This window comes from Maylandia zebra, linkage group LG16 (assembly GCF_041146795.1).
Source record: "Maylandia zebra isolate NMK-2024a linkage group LG16, Mzebra_GT3a, whole genome shotgun sequence".
NCBI lineage: Eukaryota > Metazoa > Chordata > Actinopteri > Cichliformes > Cichlidae > Maylandia > Maylandia zebra.
Genome location: NC_135182.1, coordinates 33,980,472 through 34,001,632, shown reverse-complemented (window position 1 = coordinate 34,001,632; position 21,161 = coordinate 33,980,472). Strand labels below are relative to the sequence as shown.

At 39.9% G+C, this 21,161-nt stretch overlaps 3 protein-coding genes across 3 annotated transcripts; all 3 read left to right on the top strand.

Moving 5' to 3' along the window:
- Positions 1–8,518: 8,518 nt before the first annotated feature.
- Positions 8,519–9,448, top strand: LOC143412917 (olfactory receptor 5F1-like). The gene has a single exon (XM_076874722.1). The coding sequence runs from the start codon at positions 8,519–8,521 to the stop codon at positions 9,446–9,448; it is 930 nt and encodes a 309-aa protein (XP_076730837.1).
- Positions 9,449–11,327: 1,879 nt separating this feature from the next.
- On the top strand, positions 11,328–14,119 carry LOC101466362 (olfactory receptor 2K2-like). The gene is made up of 2 exons (XM_023152351.3): positions 11,328–12,226; positions 14,038–14,119. The coding sequence occupies exons 1-2, from the start codon at positions 11,328–11,330 to the stop codon at positions 14,117–14,119; spliced, it is 981 nt and encodes a 326-aa protein (XP_023008119.3).
- Positions 14,120–18,863: 4,744 nt separating this feature from the next.
- LOC101466066 (olfactory receptor 5F1-like) lies at positions 18,864–19,793 on the top strand. The gene has a single exon (XM_012921271.2). It carries the CDS (start codon positions 18,864–18,866, stop codon positions 19,791–19,793), a length of 930 nt encoding a protein of 309 aa, XP_012776725.2.
- The last annotated feature ends 1,368 nt before the right edge of the window (positions 19,794–21,161 follow it).

Sequence of the window (21,161 nt, the reverse complement as noted above, 5' to 3'; positions counted from 1 at the left end):
TTCCTGACAGATTGACTAGAATGCCTTTTATTGTCACTATACACATGTACAAAGAGATTCAGAGCATCTCCTACCCAGTGCAGACATGTGGGGAAAGAAGAAAGGGGGGTGAGGTGCACAGTTCTGTGGCACTGTATACATATGGGCAGGTCAATATCAAATATACAAATATTGGAAAAAATAAATAGTCTATATTTACAGTGGGGTATTTTGACATAAATTAAATATTGCACAGTGGTGGTAGTGTTTGTATATTCTGTGTATAGAGGAGAGGCTTGAATTGGGGGGTGAAACTGTGTCGTCGGTTCATCTGTGAGTTCAGGGTGCTCATGGTTTTTGCAAAGGAACTGTTCCTAAGTCTGTCAGTGTTTGTGCTGATGCACCTGTAGCGCTTCCCTCATCTTCTGTGCTGCCTTGATTACACTGTGAAGCTTCACTCTCTTCCCATCTGGTCAGCTGCCGTACCTTACTTTGAGGCAGTATGTCAGCAGGCTGTCAATGGACGAGCAGTAGAAGATCAGCAGCAGGTTGGAGTCCAGTTTGTGCTTCTTGGAAAACCGGAAGGTGTGGACCCTCTCCAACCATCACTGTTGATGTATAGGGGACCTAAGTCAGTGCTGTGCCACCTGAAGTCGACAATGATCTCTTTGGTTTCCATAGTGGTCAGTGCTAGTTTTTTCTCTGAACACTATGATGTCAACTTCAGGACTTCCTCTCTGTAGTCTGCCTCGTCTCCCTTTGAGATAAGTCTGACTAATGTGGTGTCTTCAGCAAACTTGATGATGATGTTGTTGTTGTGGGTCGAACTGCAGTCTTAGGTCTAGAGACAATACAGGAGGGGGCTCAGCACACAGCCTTGTGGGGAGCCAGTGCTCAGCATGCGAGTGGAGGACAGATAGGGGCCAAGTCTTACAGTCTGGGGCCGGTTGGTGAGAAAGTCAAAGGCCAAGAGTGACCAGTTTGGTGAAGAGGATATCCAGGATGATTGTATAGAAAGCTGAGCTGTAATCCACAAAGAACATCCATCCATCCATCTGCTTATCCGGGGCCGGGTCACAGGGGCCGCAGCCCTAGCAGAGAAGCTCAGACCACCCTCTACTCAGCCAACTCCTCCAACTTGTCTGGGGGAACACCAAGGCATTCCCAAGCCAGCTGAGAGATAAAATCTCTCTAGCATGTCCCAGGTCTGCCTCGGGGCCTCCTCCTGGTGGGACATGCCCGAAACACCTCATTCAGGAGGTGCTCAGGATGCCTGAACAACCTCAACTGGCTCTATTCAATGTGGAGGAGCAGCTGCTCTACTCTGAGCCCCTCCCGGAAGACTGAACTTCTCACCCTATCTCTAAGGGAGAGGCCAGCCACCCTTCAGAGGAAGCCCATTTCTGCCGCTTGTATCCGCAATCTCGGTCACTACCCACAGCTCATGACCATAGGGGAGGGGAAGGACGTAGATCGACCAGTAAATTAAGAGTTTCGCTTTTACACTCAGCTCTCTCTTCACCACAACACACTGGTATTGCATCCATATGACGTTTTATTATTTATCTGCATTTCGCAGATGATTTACATTTTGTAGATGTCTTTGCACTAAATGTATTTTTGATGGTCACCTGCCTAATTACCAAAAAAACACTGATATGTAGAAAGGCTGTAAATTTCAGTCTTTCTTCTCATTACTGTTCAAGGAAATAACAGGCACCGTGGAGACTGCACATGTGAAAAGGATTAAAAGACAAACTGTTTTAGATGTGGCAGCACTATCAGAGTGTCAATCTATTTTGATATTATGCTGTCTTATAAATCTGATCCACAACCACATGGATGTGAAGCAGTTTTAGTAGTTTTCTCAGTTTTATCCTCTTTTTCTTTAACACTTATTGAAACAGTCAGAGGTTTTAGCAACTGGACCAGTTTTTGAATTTCTGCTTAATCAAACATGAAATCCGTTTTTACTTAACACTTGTACAATTAAATGGCTTTTCCATTGTTTGAAGGATTGAAAGTTGAAGCTGAACATTTACAGTGCAAATCAGTTTTTCTACATGACAAAATTTAGAAATCTGTTAAATAGTAAGAAATAAATGTGTAAAATTTGCAAAAAAAAAAAAAAATCTGGTAGCTCATTTCCCAGCAGCAGGTGAGTCCAAGAAGCACCACATCCCACACACAAACTACCCTCACCAGCCTCCCCCACAGGTGTGTTCTCTCCCTGCTGTTCTTGTCCCATATGTGAAACTCCTTAAGTTCGCTGATGACACCACCATCATTGGTCTGATCCTTAAGTCTGATTTTTCTGATGCTTAACAATACAGTAGCTACTGTGGTTCCCTTCAGATTCCTAGGATCCACCTTTCCACACGATCTGAAGTGATCCTTGCATATAAACTCTTTCCAGAAGAAGGCCCTAAGTTGCCTCAGGAACTACAACCTGCCACAGGAGCTGCTGGTCATCTTCCATATTGCTATCATGTAGTCTGTTCTGTGGACATCAGTCACTGGGCCAGACTGAAACAGGCAATCGGATCTGCAGAGATGATCATCAGTGCTGATCTTGCCTCCATCCAGGACCTGTAGAGGTCCAGTGTTAGGAAATCTCTGCAGACCGCTCACGTCCCGAACACGAACTGTTCAAACTGCTGCATTCAGGAGGCTCTGCCGCTGTTTAGTAAAACAAGCCACGCAAATAGAGTTTCTTCAAGCAGGCTGTTACTCTGAACACTGTGATATAACCCACTGTTACATCCCTCAGGCCATATGCACATTGCACAGCTCAGTTTCGCACTTATAGTTAGTATAGTTTTCTAAGGCTTTCTGTAACTTGTTTTTTCTTACTTTGCTGGGCCAAATTCGGCTCCTGGGCCTTGTTGACACCTCTAGTGTAATTAGTTAGAAAGTTGGAATATTTCGTGTATATCTAAGATTACTTCCATTTCCAAGATTTTTCCACTAAATGTATTTTTGAAGGTCAAAATAAATGTAAACCCACAACTGTCCTGTCTTCTCATTACACTTGGCAAGTCTGGTTAGTTGAAAGGGTTTTTTTTATATTTTACCTTTCAGGTTCATTTGCAGTGTCCAGTGTGCAAAAAAAGAAAAAAACATTAATTAAATGTGTTAAACCAAAAGCAATGAGTCTGTTTTAAAATGTAAGGAGTGAAAAAGACAGATATTTTCGTTAAAATGCAGGGAAGAAAAGTAAAAAGATGCTTTATTAGTTCCAACCTCTTTTCTGTGCTGTGCCTTTGTTACACTGTAAAAAAAAAATTGTAATATAAAAGTATTTTACTGTGTATTTTACAGTTTTGTACTGTTTTTCCAGAATATCATTAAATTTACATAAATAGACTGTGATTTTACATTTCAAATGTAAATTAACGTAAAATCACTGTAAATGTAATAAAACATAATTTTCTTGTTTTTTAAATGTATTTGTCTACATATGCATATTTAGATTGTTAAAATACATTCACAAATGTATCATAATTTCACAAATATCTGTCCGTTATTTGAAAGATTGAACTGTTAAATTCAAATGTAATGCTATGATGATCCTTATAAACTGTTTTTTACATCAAATGATAATTATTATTATTGTTGTTTAGGGCGATCGTGGCTCAAGAGTTGGCAGTTCGCCTTGTAATCGGAAGGTTGCCGGTTCGAGCCCCGTCTCGGACACTCTTGGCCGTTGTGTCCTTGGGCAAGACACTTCACCTACCACCTACGGGTGATGACCACAGGGGCCGATGGCGCGATATGGCAGCCTCGCTTCTGTCAGTCTGCCCCAGGGCAGCTGTGGCTACAACTGTAGCTCCACCAGTGTGTGAATGAATAGTGGAATTGTAAAGCGCTTTGAGGGTCTCGAAAAGCGCTATATAAATGCAATCCAGTATTGTTATTTAAACCAACTGTTAACTGTATATTTCTGTACATTTAAGTATTATTATTCATATTGCCGCATTCATTAAGATAAGATAAGATAAGATAAGATAAGATAACCTTTATTAGTCCCACACGTGGGAAATTTGTTTTGTCACAGCAGGAAGTGGACAGTGCAAAAGTTATGACGCAAAAATTAGAATACAATAAGAATAAATACAGTACACAGCTGTACAGAATAGAATAAAATAATATACTATATACAGTAGAATAAAATAGAATAAAAATATACAATAAGATAAAAATAGAATACGAATGCTATATACAACTGAGTAAAAATACAACGATGCCAGAAAGGATTATTGCACTTAGTGTTATTGCACATGTGTGGATGTGTGTGTTTGTTCAGTTAAAGTCTTTGTTGTGGAGTCTGACAGCAGTGGGGAGGAAAGACCTGCGAAATCTCTCCGTCCCACACCGTGGGTGCCGCAGTCTCCCACTGAAGGAGCTGCTCAGTGCTGTCACAGTCTGCTGCATGGGGTGGGAGACGTTGTCCAACAGGGATGACAGCTTAGCCGCCATTCTCCTGTCACTCACCACCTCCACTGGGTCCAGAGGGCATCCTAGAACAGAGCTGGCCCTTCGGATCACCCTGTTCAGTCTCTTCCTGTCCCCAGCAGAGATGCTGCCGCCCCAGCAGACCACACCATAAAAGATAGCAGAAGCCACCACAGAGTCATAGAAGGTCTTCAGGAGTGGGCCCTCCACCCCAAACGACCTGAGTCTCCGCAGCAGGTACAGCCTGCTCTGCCCTTTCCTGTAGAGGGCGTCTGAGTTATGAGTCCAGTCCAGTCTGTTGTTCAGATGAACACCAAGGTACCTGTAGCTGTCCACAGCCTCAATGTCCATACCCTGGATGTTCAGTGGTTGCAGTGGAGAATGCTTGTGCCTGCGGAAGTCTACCACCAGCTCCTTGGTTTTACTGGCGTTGATCTGGAGGTAGTTCAGCTGGCACCAGTCCACAAAGTCTTGAGTCAGTCCTCTGTACTCCTTGTCGTCCCCATCAGTGATGAGGCCGACTATTGCAGAGTCATCAGAGAACTTCTGCAGGAAGCACTGGGTGGAATTGTGGGAGAAGTCTGCAGTGTAGATGGTGAAGAGGAACGGAGCCAGAACCGTTCCCTGTGGGGCCCCCGTACTGCAGACGACCCTGTCCGACACACAGCCCTGAGTCCTCACATACTGTGGTCGGTCGGTGAGGTAGTCCAGGATCCAGGTAGTGAGGTGATGGTCCACTCCAGAGTTCACCAGCTTGTCCTTCAGAACCGAGGGAAGAATAGTGTTGAAGGCACTGGAGAAATCAAAGAACATGATTCTCACAGTGCTTCCAGCGGTCTCCAGGTGAGCGAGGGAACGATGTAGGAGGTGAATGACGGCATCATCCGCTCCAATGCCAGGCTGGTAGGCAAACTGAAGTGGGTCCAGTGATGAGCTTGTTAGGCGCCGAAGCTGAGCCAGGACCAACCGCTCCAGGGTCTTCATCAGGTGGGATGTCAGAGCCACCGGCCTGTAGCTGTTGAGGTCCTTGGGGCGTGAAGTCTTTGGCACTGGTACAACACAGGAGGTTTTCCAGAGCTGTGGGACTCTTCCCAACCTCAGGCTCAGGTTGAAGAGGTGCTCCATCACCCCACACAGTTGGTCCGCGCAGGACCTGACGACCCTCGAGCTGATGCCATCTGGGTCCGCTGCCTTCTTGCCATTAATCCTCCTCAGTTCCCTCCTAACCTGGGTGGTTGAGAGAGACAGGCTGGAGCCTTGTGTTGAGTGTGTATTGGATGCTGTTGTTGGGGGTGGGGAGGAGTGAGCAGGGTGAATAGAGGAGGTGTGAAGTGTCTGAGGTGTCAGAGGTGGAACAGCAGCAGTGGGGGTGGGTGAGTCTGCAGCCGATGTTGTAGACTGTCTCATGGTTGAATCAAATCTGTTGAAGAAATGATTCAGTTCATTTGCCCACCTCACATCCCTCCCAGGCAGAGAGTTCTGCTGTTTGTGGCCTGAGATGGTTCTGAGGCCTCTCCAGACTTCACCAACGTTGTTTTGCTGAAGCTGGTTCTCCATCTTCTGCCTGTAGCTGTCCTTCCCATTCCTTATCAGTCCCCTCAACTCTCTCTGCACCCTTTTCAACTCCTCTTTGTCTATGGATTTGAAGGCCCTCCTCTTCTGCTTGAGGACAGCTTTAATTTCTGGGGTAATCCAAGGTTTGTTGTTGGAGAAACACCGTACAGTCCTGGTAGGTACGGTGTTATCCACACAGAAGTTTATATAGTCAGTAATGCATGTAGTAAGGCTGTCGATGTCCTCTGACATTGACATTGTTTATAGGTAATTTCATTGTTTACTCACATTAAAATGTTCCTAATTTAATGTTTAAAAGCACTTAAAAAATCACATGTAAAATTAGGGCAACAAACTGTAGTGTCATTACTGAAAAAAAACGTATTTTTATGAGAAAGTTATTTTCTGTTATTTTATGGGATTAATTTGGTGCCCCAGCTGCTGGAATATTACTGTTTTTTTTAGGATTGTTTTTTTACAGTGTAGTTTTTGTGGGTTTCCATAAGTCATTTTTTTCTTATTCTAAACAAAGAACTCCATATTTTTTCTGTATTACCTTGAAGTAAGTCATATGCACCATGAACTGTTTTCTTCAGTGATTACTTCACTGATTTCTGTTTTTCTTTTGAAATATTGCCAGTCATCAAGACTTGGAACAACCTTGTCCATCTGATTATTTACAGTAATGTCGCTTTTCTTTTTTTCTACCTAATTAAACGTTAACCTTTGCTGGTTTGTCATACCTCCCATTTACAGCGTCAAACTGACATTTGAAATAATATTTGTTGTGGTGTTACATTTGAAGCAAATGACATTTTTATGAATTTCTAAAGACTTGATAGTCATATTAATCTTGTTCATTACAGTTACCATCAAACCTTTACTTGCCTTAAGAAAAATGTAATAGAAAGTGAGCATAAAATGATTGAATTTACTGTTTTACTTTATAACTTATCAAAAAGGAAAAGGAAAAGAAGACCTTTCTCTTCCTGGAAAAACAAGTTGATTCCAAAGAGCTCCATTTTGGTTTCCTCTGTCCACAGCACTTTCTCCTAAGCCTTCTCAAAGTCATTTAGGTGTTCACTGGCAAACTTAAAACAGCCCTGTACATGTGGTTTATGCAAGATTTCAGTCTGCTATGGCAGTGGTTGTGGCTGTGGTTTCAACTCATTTCGGGTCATCAACATCCTCCTGTGGAGTTTTAGGCTGATCCACCACCTTTGTTATGATCATCCTCACCCCATGAGGTAAGATCTTGCATGGGGCAATTGATGGTCATTTTATATTTCTTCCATTTAAGAAAAATAGCACCAACAGTTGTTACCTTCACATTAAGCTTCTTCTTGATGGTGTGGTTGCCTAATCCAACCATGTGCAGGTCTACAGTCTTGTCTCTAATGTAATTTCACAGCTCTTTGGTCTTTGACATAGTGGTGAGAACAGTGGCGGTCCTAGCCTGTTTGGCGCCCTGGGTGAACACTGGTATATTTATTTTCTTACTCTTCTTATATTTATTGTTTGTTTACTTGCACTGCTGTAACTGGAGCCTTGTCGTCTTGTCTCTCTATATATATACTGCACTGTATGTAGCGGAGATGACAATAAAGTTTACTTTGACTTCAGCAGCGAGCAGGCGCACCGAGGGCTCTCACGCTCACTTTTCGGGTATAGAATTTCGAAAAAACATCGGTGCAAATTATAAGTCTGTATCATGATGTCTGGTGTTTTTGTGTTTGTTGTGTTTGTTTTTATTTTGTTTTATTTTGCGAGTTGGTTATTAGATGCCGCCCCGCCCTCTCCTCCCTGTGCAGCAAGCAGCAGGCGCACCTCGCAAACGGAGGGCGCCCTTACTCCCAGCAAATGGGCGATAGAAAACCGATCGATGCCTATGCCATTCACAATATGCACTGGCATGACGTCGGGGCAGCATGAGTACGAGCATTTTTTTTTTTTTTTTGCCGATGCCCGTGATGCCGCCCCCCCACCACGATGCCGCCCCGGGCAAACGCCCGTGTCGCCCGTATCTAAAACCGCTACTGGGTGAGAAATCCAAATAGGAGAAATTGATTCTGTGGACTGGTATGCTTTATGTACATAATGAGTTGAGATCAGGAGTATCTGTAATTGATTGACTGATTGTAATCTGCAATGCCACACACAGCCAATCTGTGAGAGCTGGAGTTCTGTCTGGGTTGTTGGGGATCAAATACTTATTTCACTCAGTTACATGCAAATTAGTTTATAACTTTTATGTAATGTGTTTTTCTTTTGTTTGGTTCATATTCTGTTTCTCTCCATAAAATAAAAGTATCATAAGAACACACTATCCATTTCTTTGTGAGCAAACTTATAAATTCAGAAGGAGATGTTTAGTATATGCAGCATATTAAATCCCCTGTGATTTTTTCCAGATCATTGGTTGACTGGTTTGAAATCCCAGCTCACATGTTGCTGTAGACAAAACTAGACAGAGAAGAGTGAAGAAAGGAGACCAGATGTGAGAGACTAGGCTTCACTTCTCTCAATCACAATGAATAATGTTTCTGTAATAACAATGTTTTTTCTTTCAGGTTTCAATGAAACAGTCAGTCACAGGTTTGTTCTCTTTTCCCTCAGTTTGTTGTGTTACTGCATCATTTGCCTGCTAAATGTTTCTCTCATTGTGATCATCATCTTGCACAGCAACCTCCATGAACCAATGTATATTCTGCTCTGTGTCTTTTGCATCAATGCACTTTATGGAACAGCAGGTTTCTACCCCAAATTTCTCTGGGATCTCCTCTCTGATGTTCATCTCATCTCATATTACGGTTGCCTTATTCAGAATCAGGTGATTTATTCTTCTGCCTGTGGTGAACTGTCGATTCCTGCACTCATGGCATATGACAGATATGTGGCCATATGTCAGCCACTGAAGTACCACTCTATCATGTCAAAGCAAAGAGTCATTAGGTTTGCATGGTTTTTGTGGTTCACAAATTTCTGCATTGTGGCTGTGAATACCTTTCTAACATCCAGACTGAAGTTATGCAGCCCGTATATTTCCAGACTCCTCTGTGTGAACTGGAGTATTGTTCAACTCGCTTGTTTTCCAGCACAAACTGCAATCAATGCTATATCTGCAAATATTACAATAAGTATTTATTTTCTTTACGGTGTTTTTATAGTTTGGTCCTATATGTATATCATTCAAACATGTGTCAGGTCTATAGAAAACAGGGCAAAGTTCATGCAAACATGTGTCCCACATCTCGTCTCATTATTTACTTTTGCTGTGACAAAGCTTTTGGACATTACAAATATGCGACTGGGTTCGAAAGAGTTGCCTCAGACCGTTCAAAACTTTGCAGCAATAGAGTTTCTTGTCATTCCTCCAATTATGAATCCTCTGATTTATGGTTTCAAACTGACCAAAATTCGGAAAACAATTTGTAGTGTTGTTATTTTTAAAACTAAGTGACTTCTGTGTTATTTAGTAAGATAACAAATTTTTTGTAATCATGGACAGTTACAGATCAGATCCTTTTCTTATGTGCATTGAAAAAAGATATTAATGTAAGCAGTTCTGCAGCTTTAATCTCTATCTTCATATCTCAGGTCATTTCCATTTCCTACATATCTTTGCACTGAATGTATTTATGATGACCACCTGCCTAATTTAATTGAATTCAGTTTTATTTATGTAGCACCAAATCATAACAACAGTCACCTCAAGGTGCCTAATATTGTAAGATAAAGATCCTACATTATTACAATATTGTAATTACCATATAGCATTCATATAGAGAGGCTGTAATTCTAATTCTAAAGTAAATATGAGTTTACAACGTCATTCCTGTTTACGACAATAACAGATTTGTCAGTAACAACATTTGTCATTACAGTGGTGTGAAAAAGTGTTCGCCCCCTTCCTGATTTCCTGTTTTATTTTTATGTTCGTCAAACTTAAATGTTTCAGAACATCGAACAAATTTAAGATGACGATAACACACGAAATCACAAAATGCAGTTTCTAAATCAAGGTGAAAAACCACCACCAACAAAAAAAACACATGGTCCTGTGTGAAAAAGTGCTACATTTTCTCAATCAAAAAAATCCCTTAAATATGAGCTGCCTGACAAAGTGGAGTAGACGAAAAGATCGTCAAAAGCAGACATCATGCCACAATCCAGGGAAATGCATGAACAAATCAGAAACAAAGTATTTGAGATCTCTGAGTCTGGAAAAGGCTATAAAGCCATTTCTAAAATTATGGAACCGCAGTGAGAGCCATTATCTACAAATGGTGAAAACATGAAACAGTGGTGAACCATCCCATTACTGTGAGAGCACAGGCACGACTCATCCAAGACGACACAAAAGACCCCAGAACAACATCCAAAGAACTACAGGCCTCTCTTGCCTCAGCTAATGTCAGTGTTCATGACTTGGCAAAAATGGTTCCAAGACGAAAACCACGTTTATTAAAAGAGACATAAAGGCTCATGATTATGCTCCCCAAGACTTCTGGGAAAATACTCTGAGGACTGATGAGACAAAAGTAGAACGTTTTGGCAGGTTTGTGTGCCGTTATGTCTGGTGTGAAAATTAAAGTGCATTTTAGAAAATGAATTTCATACAAACAGTAAAATGTGGTGGCGTTAGTGTGATGTTCTTGAGCCGTTTTACTGCCTCAAGACCTGGAAGACTTGCTATGGTAAATTCAACCATGAATTCTGCAGTCTACCAAAACATCCTGAAGGAGAATTTCTGGCCATCTGTTCGTACCTCAAGCTGAAGTGCACTTGGGTTTTGCAGCAGGACAATGATCCAAAACACAACAGCAAGTCCATCTCTGAATGGAATTAGAAAAACAAAATGAAGATGTGCAGTAAAGTGCATTTTTCTTCTGTGTTCAATCAGACATTTTCTAATAGTTATAAACAGAACAAAAACAAACAGAACAAAAACAGATACAGTGAGCGACTAGGCTTCACTTAGATCTTAGAAAACTTAGAAAACTTAGAAAACCACAACAAGCCCTGGACAATTATGTTTAATTGGCATAAATGTAAAAAAAATCCTAACAGTATTATGAAGAAAGCATTTTTTTTAATAAAGTTGTAAAACGTTTTAATATTTCTTTTTCAAGAACCTGCAGGTTTGTTTTATTATGTGTTTAGTACATGATACATATTAAATCCCCTGTGATTTTCCAAAGCTGTGAGCTTTCATTCCAGATCAATGATTGGCTGGTTTGAAATCCCAGCTCACGTGTTGCTGTTATCTGTACCTGATAGAGGAGAGAGGAGAACAGATACAGTGAGCGACTAGGCTTCACTTAGATCTCTCAATCACAATGAATAATGTTTCTGTAATAACAATGTTTTTTCTTTCAGGTTTCAATGAAACAGTCAGTCACAGGTTTGTTCTCTTTTTCCTCAGTTTGTTGTGTTACTGCATCATTTGCCTCGTCAATGTTTCTCTCATTGTGATCATCATCTTGGACAGCAACCTCCATGAATCAATGTATATTCTGCTCTGTGTCTTTTGCATCAGTGCACTTTATGGAACAGCAGGTTTCTTTCCCAAATTTCTCTGGGATCTCCTCTCTGATGTTCATCTCATCTCATATTACGGTTGCCTTATTCAGACTAAGGTGATTTATTCTTTTGTCTGTGGTGAACTGTCGATTCTTGCACTCATGGCATATGACAGATATGTGGCCATATGTCAGCCACTGAAGTACCACTCTATCATGTCAAAGCAAAGAGTCATAAGGTTTGCATGTTTTTTGTGGTTCACAAATTTCTGCATTATGGCTGTGAATGCCTTTCTAACATCCAGACTGAAGTTATGCAGCCCGTATCTTTCCAGACTCTTCTGTATGAACTGGAGTATTGTCCAACTCGCTTGTTTTCCAGCACAAACTATAGTTAATGGAATATTTGCAAATATTACAATAATTATTTATTTGCTTCATGGTGTTTTTATAGTTTGGTCCTATATGTATATCATTCAAACATGTGTAAAGTCTATAGAAAACAGGGCAAAGTTCATGCAAACATGTGTCCCACATCTCGTCTCATTATTTACTTTTGTTGTGGCAGTACTTACTGATGTTATAAGTATGCGACTGGGTTCGAAAGAGTTGCATCAGACCCTTCAAAACTTTGTAGCAATAGAGTTTCTTGTCATTCCTCCTATTATGAATCCTCTGATTTACGGTTTCAAACTGACCAAAATTCGAAAAAAATTGTATAGTGTTGTTATTTTAAAAAGAACTAAATTTTGTTTTATTCGATCAGAAAATAGTTTCACACACAGCTAAGTGTCACACCCATTGTTTGACATCCATTTTAAAATAAGTCCAAAAAATGTTTAATTTTTACTGAAATTTGTGTTTTATTTGGAGTTGTCTGAAAACATGTCTATTGATGTGAGCGGATATGACGTTTTATTATTTATCTGCATTTCCCAGATGATTTACATTTTGTATATGTCTTTGCACTAAATGTATTTTTGATGGTCACCTGCCTAATTACCAAAAAAACACTGATATGTAGAAAGGCTGTAAATTTCACTCTCTTTCTTCTCATTACCGTTCAAGGAAATAACAGGCACCATGGAGACTGCACATGTGAAAAGGATTAAAAGACAAACTGTTTTAGATGTGGCAGCACTATCAGAGTGTCAATCTATTTTGATATTATGCTGTCTTATAAATCTGATCCACAACCACATGGATGTGAAGCAGTTTTAGTAGTTTTCTCAGTTTTATCCTCTTTTTCTTTAACACTTATTGAAACAGTCAGAGGTTTTAGCAACTGGACCAGTTTTTGAATTTCTGCTTAATCAAACATGAAAGTCTGTTTTTACTTAACACTTGTACAATTAAATGGCTTTTACATTGTTTGAAGGATTGAAAGTTGAAGCTGAACATTTACAGTGCAAATCAGTTTTTCTACATGACAAAATTTAGAAATCTGTTAAATAGTAAGAAATAAATGTGTAAAATTTGCAAAAAAAAAAATTTCTGGTAGCTCATTTCCCAGCAGTAGGTGAGTCCAAGAAGCACCACATCCCACACACAAACTACCCTCACCAGCCTCCCCCACAGGTGTGTTCTCTCTGTTAGATTTGTATTGTTGATTGTCATTTATGCTTAGAAATATTTACTTATATATGCTTAGAGTTTTGTAATTAGTTGTAGATTGGTAGAGGTTTTGATCCTTGATAGTCTGCAAACTTTGTGTGTATTAGACAGCACTTTGGGAGCATGAGAGGTCATACCGTGTCTTATTATTTTATGGTAGGATTAACGTAGCTACATCTGTTCTAGTCTAAGTGCTCTTTGTTTAGATGAACTGCAGGACTTCCTCACCGTGTTATCTAGGATGAACCATCTAGGGTGAGGGGGAGGCTACCCTCTTCCTGACCAAGGATGTTTGACCCTTTGATCAGCAGTCCACACACACACACACACACACACACACACACACACACACACACACACACACACACACAGGCAAGGTACTCTTTGTTTGTATGTAGACGTCGTATGTTAATGAACCTATGCATATTCATGTAACCTCAATAAAAGGACAGTGTTACGGGAGGACGGACAAGAGCTACTGGGGTCAAGCGAAGGAACGGCGCTCTGTCTGGTTCTCTCCCGTGCACGAGTACCATGAAGAAGTTTGCCTACTTGCGTCTTGCTTGCAGTGTAATTATATTGTCTTAACGTTCCAGCGAATAGGTTCAAGCTACAAACCTATCACTCTCCCTGCTGTTCTTGTCCCATATGTGAAACTCCTTAAGTTCGCTGATGACACCACCATCATTGGTCTGATCCTTAAGTCAGATTTTTCTGATGCTTAACAATACAGTAGCTACTGTGGTTCCCTTCAGATTCCTAGGATCCACCTTTCCACACGATCTGAAGTGATCCTTGCATATAAACTCTTTCCAGAAGAAGGCCCTAAGTTGCCTCAGGAACTACAACCTGCCACAGGAGCTGCTGGTCATCTTCCATATTGCTATCATGTAGTCTGTTCTGTGGACATCAGTCACTGGGCCAGACTGCAACAGGCAATCAGATCTGCAGAGCTGATCATCAGTGCTGATCTTGCCTCCATCCAGGACCTGTAGAGGTCCAGTGTTAGGAAATCTCTGCAGACCGCTCACGTCCCGGACACGAACTGTTCAAACTGCTGCATTCAGGAGGCTCTGCCGCTGTTTAGTAAAACAAGCCACGCAAATAGAGTTTCTTCAAGCAGGCTGTTACTCTGAACACTGTGATATAACCCACTGTTACATCCCTCAGGCCATATGCACATTGCACAGCTCAGTTTCGCACTTATAGTTAGTATAGTTTTCTACGGCTTTCTGTAACTTGTTTTTTCTTACTTTGCTGGGCCAAATTCGGCTCCTGGGCCTTGTTGACACCTCTAGTGTAATTAGTTAGAAAGTTGGAATATTTCGTGTATATCTAAGATTACTTCCATTTCCAAGATTTTTGCACTAAATGTATTTTTGAAGGTCAAAATAAATGTAAACCCACAACTGTCCTGTCTTCTCATTACACTTGGCAAGTCTGGTTAGTTGAAAGGGTTTTTTTTTTTATATTTTACCTGTTCGGGTTCATTTGCAGTGTCCAGTGTGCAAAAAAAGAAAAAAACATTAATTAAATGTGTTAAACCAAAAGCAATGAGTCTGTTTTAAAATGTAAGGAGTGAAAAAGACAGATATTTGCGTTAAAATGTAGGGAAGAAAAGTAAAAAGATGTAGATACCTGTAAATTCTAGAGTAGCAAAGTATTTCTGCTTTATTAGTTCCAACCTCTTTTCTGTGCTGTGCCTTTGTTACACTGTAAAAAAAATTGTAATATAAAATATTTTACTGTGTATTTTACAGTTTTGTACTGTTTTTCCAGAATATCATTAAATTCACATAAATAGACTGTGATTTTACATTTCAAATGTAAATTAACGTAAAATCACTGTAAATGTAATAAAACATAATTTTCTTACATGAGCATATTTAGATTGTTAAAATACATTCACAAATGTATCATAATTTCATAAATATCTGTCCATTATTTGAAAGATTGAACTGTTAAATTCAAATGTAATGCTATGGAAAATATATAAAATGATTCTTATAAACTTTTTTTTACATCAAATGACAATTATTATTATTGTTGTTTAGGGCGATCGTGGCTCAAGAGTTGGCAATTCGCCTTGTACTCAGAAGGTTGCCGGTTCGAGCCCTGGCTCGGACACTCTCGGTCTTTGTGTCCTTGGACAAGACACTTCACCCAGTGGCGGTCCTAGCCTGTTTGGCGCCCCGGGTGAACACTCCCTCTGGCGCCCCACACACATAAAACATATTAAGGATTATACATTAACATAAAACTGTTGTCGGAACCATACTGAATTTCGCCAGAGAAACACACACACATATAAAGAGAGAGAGTATGCATTCAATGCAAACAGCTACCAAACAGCCATCATAATTTGTCATACAATGAGAACAGGACAAATTGAAAATGACTAATTAACATTAAAATCTGTAACATAATGTACTGTTTGGAGTTTAGTCTGTTACTGTTACTATTTTTACCATTTCTTTTTGGAGCAACTGTAATCCACATTATTTCCTTAGGGATTAATAAAGTATTCTGATTCTGACTCTGATTGTTTCAGGATGAGCTGCCATTATCCAACGACACATCTGCTTACCTGTATCTTTTGCTCGTTTCTCCTCCTCTTCTTTTCTCTTTTTTCTAAACTGAGCACCTGATGGCTTTGAACTTTTCTTGTCCATCTTCCACTGGTTTTCATTTTGCACTCCAGTATGAACACAAACCCCTCAACCCGAGGATCACCACAACATAACCTAACAGACCTACACCTTAGTTCACAGATTCACTTTGTCCACAGTTTATTTCTGGGATTTCACACAACCCAGGATTCAAATCATGAATACATAATGGGCTTGGATTTACATCATTATGAATGAAATGTGCTCTATTTGGAAGCAGCTGGTCCTCTCCCCTTTTGACGGGCTGTGTGTGAGACTTTAAATCATCAAACTGTAAATTATAAATTTTCAATTGTTATTGATATTTACTCCCAGCAAATAGGCGACAGAAAAGCGATCAGTGCCTATGCCATTCCCAATATGCGCTGGCTGATGTCGGGGCAGCATGAGTACGAGCAATTTTTTATTTTTATTTTTTTTGCCGATGCCCGTGATGCCGCCCCCCACCACGTCGCCCGTATCAAAAACCGCTACTGACTTCACCTACCACCTACTGGTGTTGGCCAGAGGGGCCGATGGCGCAATATGGCAGCCTCGCTTCTGTCAGTCTGCCCCAGGGCAGCTGTGGCTACAACTGTAGCTGCCTCCACCAGTGTGTGAATGTGAGAGTGAATGAATAGTGGAATTGTAAAGCGCTTTGAGGGTCTCGAAAAGCACTATATAAATGCAATCCATCATTATTATTATTATTTAAACCAACTGTTAACTGTATATTTCTGTACATTTAAGTATTATTATTCATATTGCCGCATTCATTGACGTTGTTTATAGGTAATTTCATTGTTTACTCACATTAAAATGTTCCTAATTTAATGTTTAAAAGCACTTAAAAAATCACATGTAAAATTAGGGCAACAAACTGTAGTGTCATTACTGAAAAAAAACGTATTTTTATGAGAAAGTTATTTTCTGTTATTTTATGGGATTAATTTGGTGCCCCAGCTGCTGGAATATTACTGTTTTTTTTAGGATTGTTTTTTTACAGTGTAGTTTTTTTTTTCTCTCTCTCTGACTGTAAAAGTGTAGTTTTTGTGGGTTTCCATAAGTCATTTTTTTCTTATTCTAAACAAAGAACTCCATATTTTTTCTGTATTACCTTGAAGTAAGCCGTATGCACCGTGAACTGTTTTCTTCAGTGATTACTTCACTGATTTCTGTTTTTCTTTTGAAATATTGCCAGTCATCAAGACTTGGAACAACCTTGTCCATCTGATTATTTACAGTAATGTCGCTTTTCTTTTTTTCTACCTAATTAAACGTTAACCTTTGCTGGTTTGTCATACCTCCCATTTACAGCTTCAAACTGACATTTGAAATAATATTTGTTGTGGTGTTACATTTGAAGCAAATGACATTTTTATGAATTTCTAAAGACTTGATAGTCATATTAATCTTGTTCATTACAGTTACCATCAAACCTTTACTTGCCTTAAGAAAAATGTAATAGAAAGTGAGCATAAAATGATTGAATTTACTGTTTTACTTTATAACTTATCAAAAAGGAAAAGGAAAAGAAGACCTTTCTCTTCCTGGAAAAACAAGTTGATTCCAAAGAGCTCCATTTTGGTTTCCTCTGTCCACAGCACTTTCTCCTAAGCCTTCTCAAAGTCATTTAGGTGTTCACTGGCAAACTTAAAACAGCCCTGTACATGTGGTTTATGCAAGATTTCAGTCTGCTATGGCAGTGGTTGTGGCTGTGGTTTCAACTCATTTCGGGTCATCAACATCCTCCTGTGGAGTTTTAGGCTGATCCACCACCTTTGTTATGATCATCCTCACCCCATGAGGTAAGATCTTGCATGGGGCAATTGATGGTCATTTTATATTTCTTCCATTTAAGAAAAATAGCACCAACAGTTGTTACCTTCACATTAAGCTTCTTCTTGATGGTGTGGTTGCCTAATCCAACCATGTGCAGGTCTACAGTCTTGTCTCTAATGTAATTTCACAGCTCTTTGGTCTTTGACATAGTGGTGAGAACAGTGGCGGTCCTAGCCTGTTTGGCGCCCTGGGTGAACACTGGTATATTTATTTTCTTACTCTTCTTATATTTATTGTTTGTTTACTTGCACTGCTGTAACTGGAGCCTTGTCGTCTTGTCTCTCTATATATATACTGCACTGTATGTAGCGGAGATGACAATAAAGTTTACTTTGACTTCAGCAGCGAGCAGGCGCACCGAGGGCTCTCACGCTCACTTTTCGGGTATAGAATTTCGAAAAAACATCGGTGCAAATTATAAGTCTGTATCATGATGTCTGGTGTTTTTGTGTTTGTTGTGTTTGTTTTTATTTTGTTTTATTTTGCGAGTTGGTTATTAGATGCCGCCCCGCCCTCTCCTCCCTGTGCAGCAAGCAGCAGGCGCACCTCGCAAACGGAGGGCGCCCTTACTCCCAGCAAATGGGCGATAGAAAACCGATCGATGCCTATGCCATTCACAATATGCACTGGCATGACGTCGGGGCAGCATGAGTACGAGCATTTTTTTTTTTTTTTTGCCGATGCCCGTGATGCCGCCCCCCCACCACGATGCCGCCCCGGGCAAACGCCCGTGTCGCCCGTATCTAAAACCGCTACTGGGTGAGAAATCCAAATAGGAGAAATTGATTCTGTGGACTGGTATGCTTTATGTACATAATGAGTTGAGATCAGGAGTATCTGTAATTGATTGACTGATTGTAATCTGCAATGCCACACACAGCCAATCTGTGAGAGCTGGAGTTCTGTCTGGGTTGTTGGGGATCAAATACTTATTTCACTCAGTTACATGCAAATTAGTTTATAACTTTTATGTAATGTGTTTTTCTTTTGTTTGGTTCATATTCTGTTTCTCTCCATAAAATAAAAGTATCATAAGAACACACTATCCATTTCTTTGTGAGCAAACTTATAAATTCAGAAGGAGATGTTTAGTATATGCAGCATATTAAATCCCCTGTGATTTTTTCCAGATCATTGGTTGACTGGTTTGAAATCCCAACTCACATGTTGCTGTAGACAAAACTAGACAGAGAAGAGTGAAGAAAGGAGACCAGATGTGAGAGACTAGGCTTCACTTCTCTCAATCACAATGAATAATGTTTCTGTAATAACAATGTTTTTTCTTTCAGGTTTCAATGAAACAGTCAGTCACAGGTTTGTTCTCTTTTCCCTCAGTTTGTTGTGTTACTGCATCATTTGCCTGCTAAATGTTTCTCTCATTGTGATCATCATCTTGCACAGCAACCTCCATGAACCAATGTATATTCTGCTCTGTGTCTTTTGCATCAATGCACTTTATGGAACAGCAGGTTTCTACCCCAAATTTCTCTGGGATCTCCTCTCTGATGTTCATCTCATCTCATATTACGGTTGCCTTATTCAGACTCAGGTGATTTATTCTTCTGCCTGTGGTGAACTGTCGATTCCTGCACTCATGGCATATGACAGATATGTGGCCATATGTCAGCCACTGAAGTACCACTCTATCATGTCAAAGCAAAGAGTCATTAGGTTTGCATGGTTTTTGTGGTTCACAAATTTCTGCATTGTGGCTGTGAATACCTTTCTAACATCCAGACTGAAGTTATGCAGCCCGTATCTTTCCAGACTCTTCTGTGTGAACTGGAGTATTGTTCAACTCGCTTGTTTTCCAGCACAAACTGCAATCAATGCTATATCTGCAAATATTACAATAAGTATTTATTTTCTTTACGGTGTTTTTATAGTTTGGTCCTATCTGTATATCATTCAAACATGTGTCAGGTCTATAGAAAACAGGGCAAAGTTCATGCAAACATGTGTCCCACATCTCGTCTCATTATTTACTTTTGCTGTGACAAAGCTTTTGGACATTACAAATATGCGACTGGGTTCGAAAGAGTTGCCTCAGACCCTTCAAAACTTTGCAGCAATAGAGTTTCTTGTCATTCCTCCTATTATGAATCCTCTGATTTATGGTTTCAAACTGACCAAAATTCGGAAAACAATTTGTAGTGTTGTTATTTTTAAAACTAAGTGACTTCTGTGTTATTTAGTAAGATAACAAATTTTTTGTAATCATGGACAGTTACAGATCAGATCCTTTTCTTATGTGCATTGAAAAAAGATATTAATGTAAGCAGTTCTGCAGCTTTAATCTCTATCTTCATATCTCAGGTCATTTCCATTTCCTACATATCTTTGCACTGAATGTATTTATGATGACCACCTGCCTAATTTAATTGAATTCAGTTTTATTTATGTAGCACCAAATCATAACAACAGTCACCTCAAGGTGCCTAATATTGTAAGATAAAGATCCTACATTATTACAATATTGTAATTACCATATAGCATTCATATAGAGAGGCTGTAATTCTAATTCTAAAGTAAATATGAGTTTACAACGTCATTCCTGTTTACGACAATAACAGATTTGTCAGTAACAACATTTGTCATTACAGTGGTGTGAAAAAGTGTTCGCCCCCTTCCTGATTTCCTGTTTTATTTTTATGTTCGTCAAACTTAAATGTTTCAGAACATCGAACAAATTTAAGATGACGATAACACACGAAATCACAAAATGCAGTTTCTAAATCAAGGTGAAAAACCACCACCAACAAAAAAACACATGGTCCTGTGTGAAAAAGTGCTACATTTTCTCAATCAAAAAAATCCCTTAAATATGAGCTGCCTGACAAAGTGGAGTAGACGAAAAGATCGTCAAAAGCCAGACATCATGCCACAATCCAGGGAAATGCATGAACAAATCAGAAACAAAGTATTTGAGATCTCTGAGTCTGGAAAAGGCTATAAAGCCATTTCTAAAATTATGGAACCGCAGTGAGAGCCATTATCTACAAATGGTGAAAACATGAAACAGTGGTGAACCATCCCATTACTGTGAGAGCACAGGCACGACTCATCCAAGACGACACAAAAGACCCCAGAACAACATCCAAAGAACTACAGGCCTCTCTTGCCTCAGCTAATGTCAGTGTTCATGACTTGGCAAAAATGGTTCCAAGACGAAAACCACGTTTATTAAAAGAGAAATAAAGGCTCATGATTATGCTCCCCAAGACTTCTGGGAAAATACTCTGAGGACTGATGAGACAAAAGTAGAACGTTTTGGCAGGTTTGTGTGCCGTTATGTCTGGTGTGAAAATTAAAGTGCATTTTAGAAAATGAATTTCATACAAACAGTAAAATGTGGTGGCGTTAGTGTGATGTTCTTGAGCCGTTTTACTGCCTCAAGACCTGGAAGACTTGCTATGGTAAATTCAACCATGAATTCTGCAGTCTACCAAAACATCCTGAAGGAGAATTTCTGGCCATCTGTTCGTACCTCAAGCTGAAGTGCACTTGGGTTTTGCAGCAGGACAATGATCCAAAACACAACAGCAAG

Bases quoted from the DNA above. Each gene is read 5' to 3' on its own strand.
- LOC101466066 (XM_012921271.2), top strand. From the start codon at position 18,864: ATGAATAATGTTTCTGTAATAACAATGTTTTTTCTTTCAGGTTTCAAT.
- LOC143412917 (XM_076874722.1), top strand. From the start codon at position 8,519: ATGAATAATGTTTCTGTAATAACAATGTTTTTTCTTTCAGGTTTCAAT.
- LOC101466362 (XM_023152351.3), top strand. From the start codon at position 11,328: ATGAATAATGTTTCTGTAATAACAATGTTTTTTCTTTCAGGTTTCAAT. The intron at 12,227-14,037 runs GTATAGTGTTGT...TGTGGACATCAG, and splicing joins ACCAAAATTCGAAAAAAATT to TCACTGGGCCAGACTGCAAC.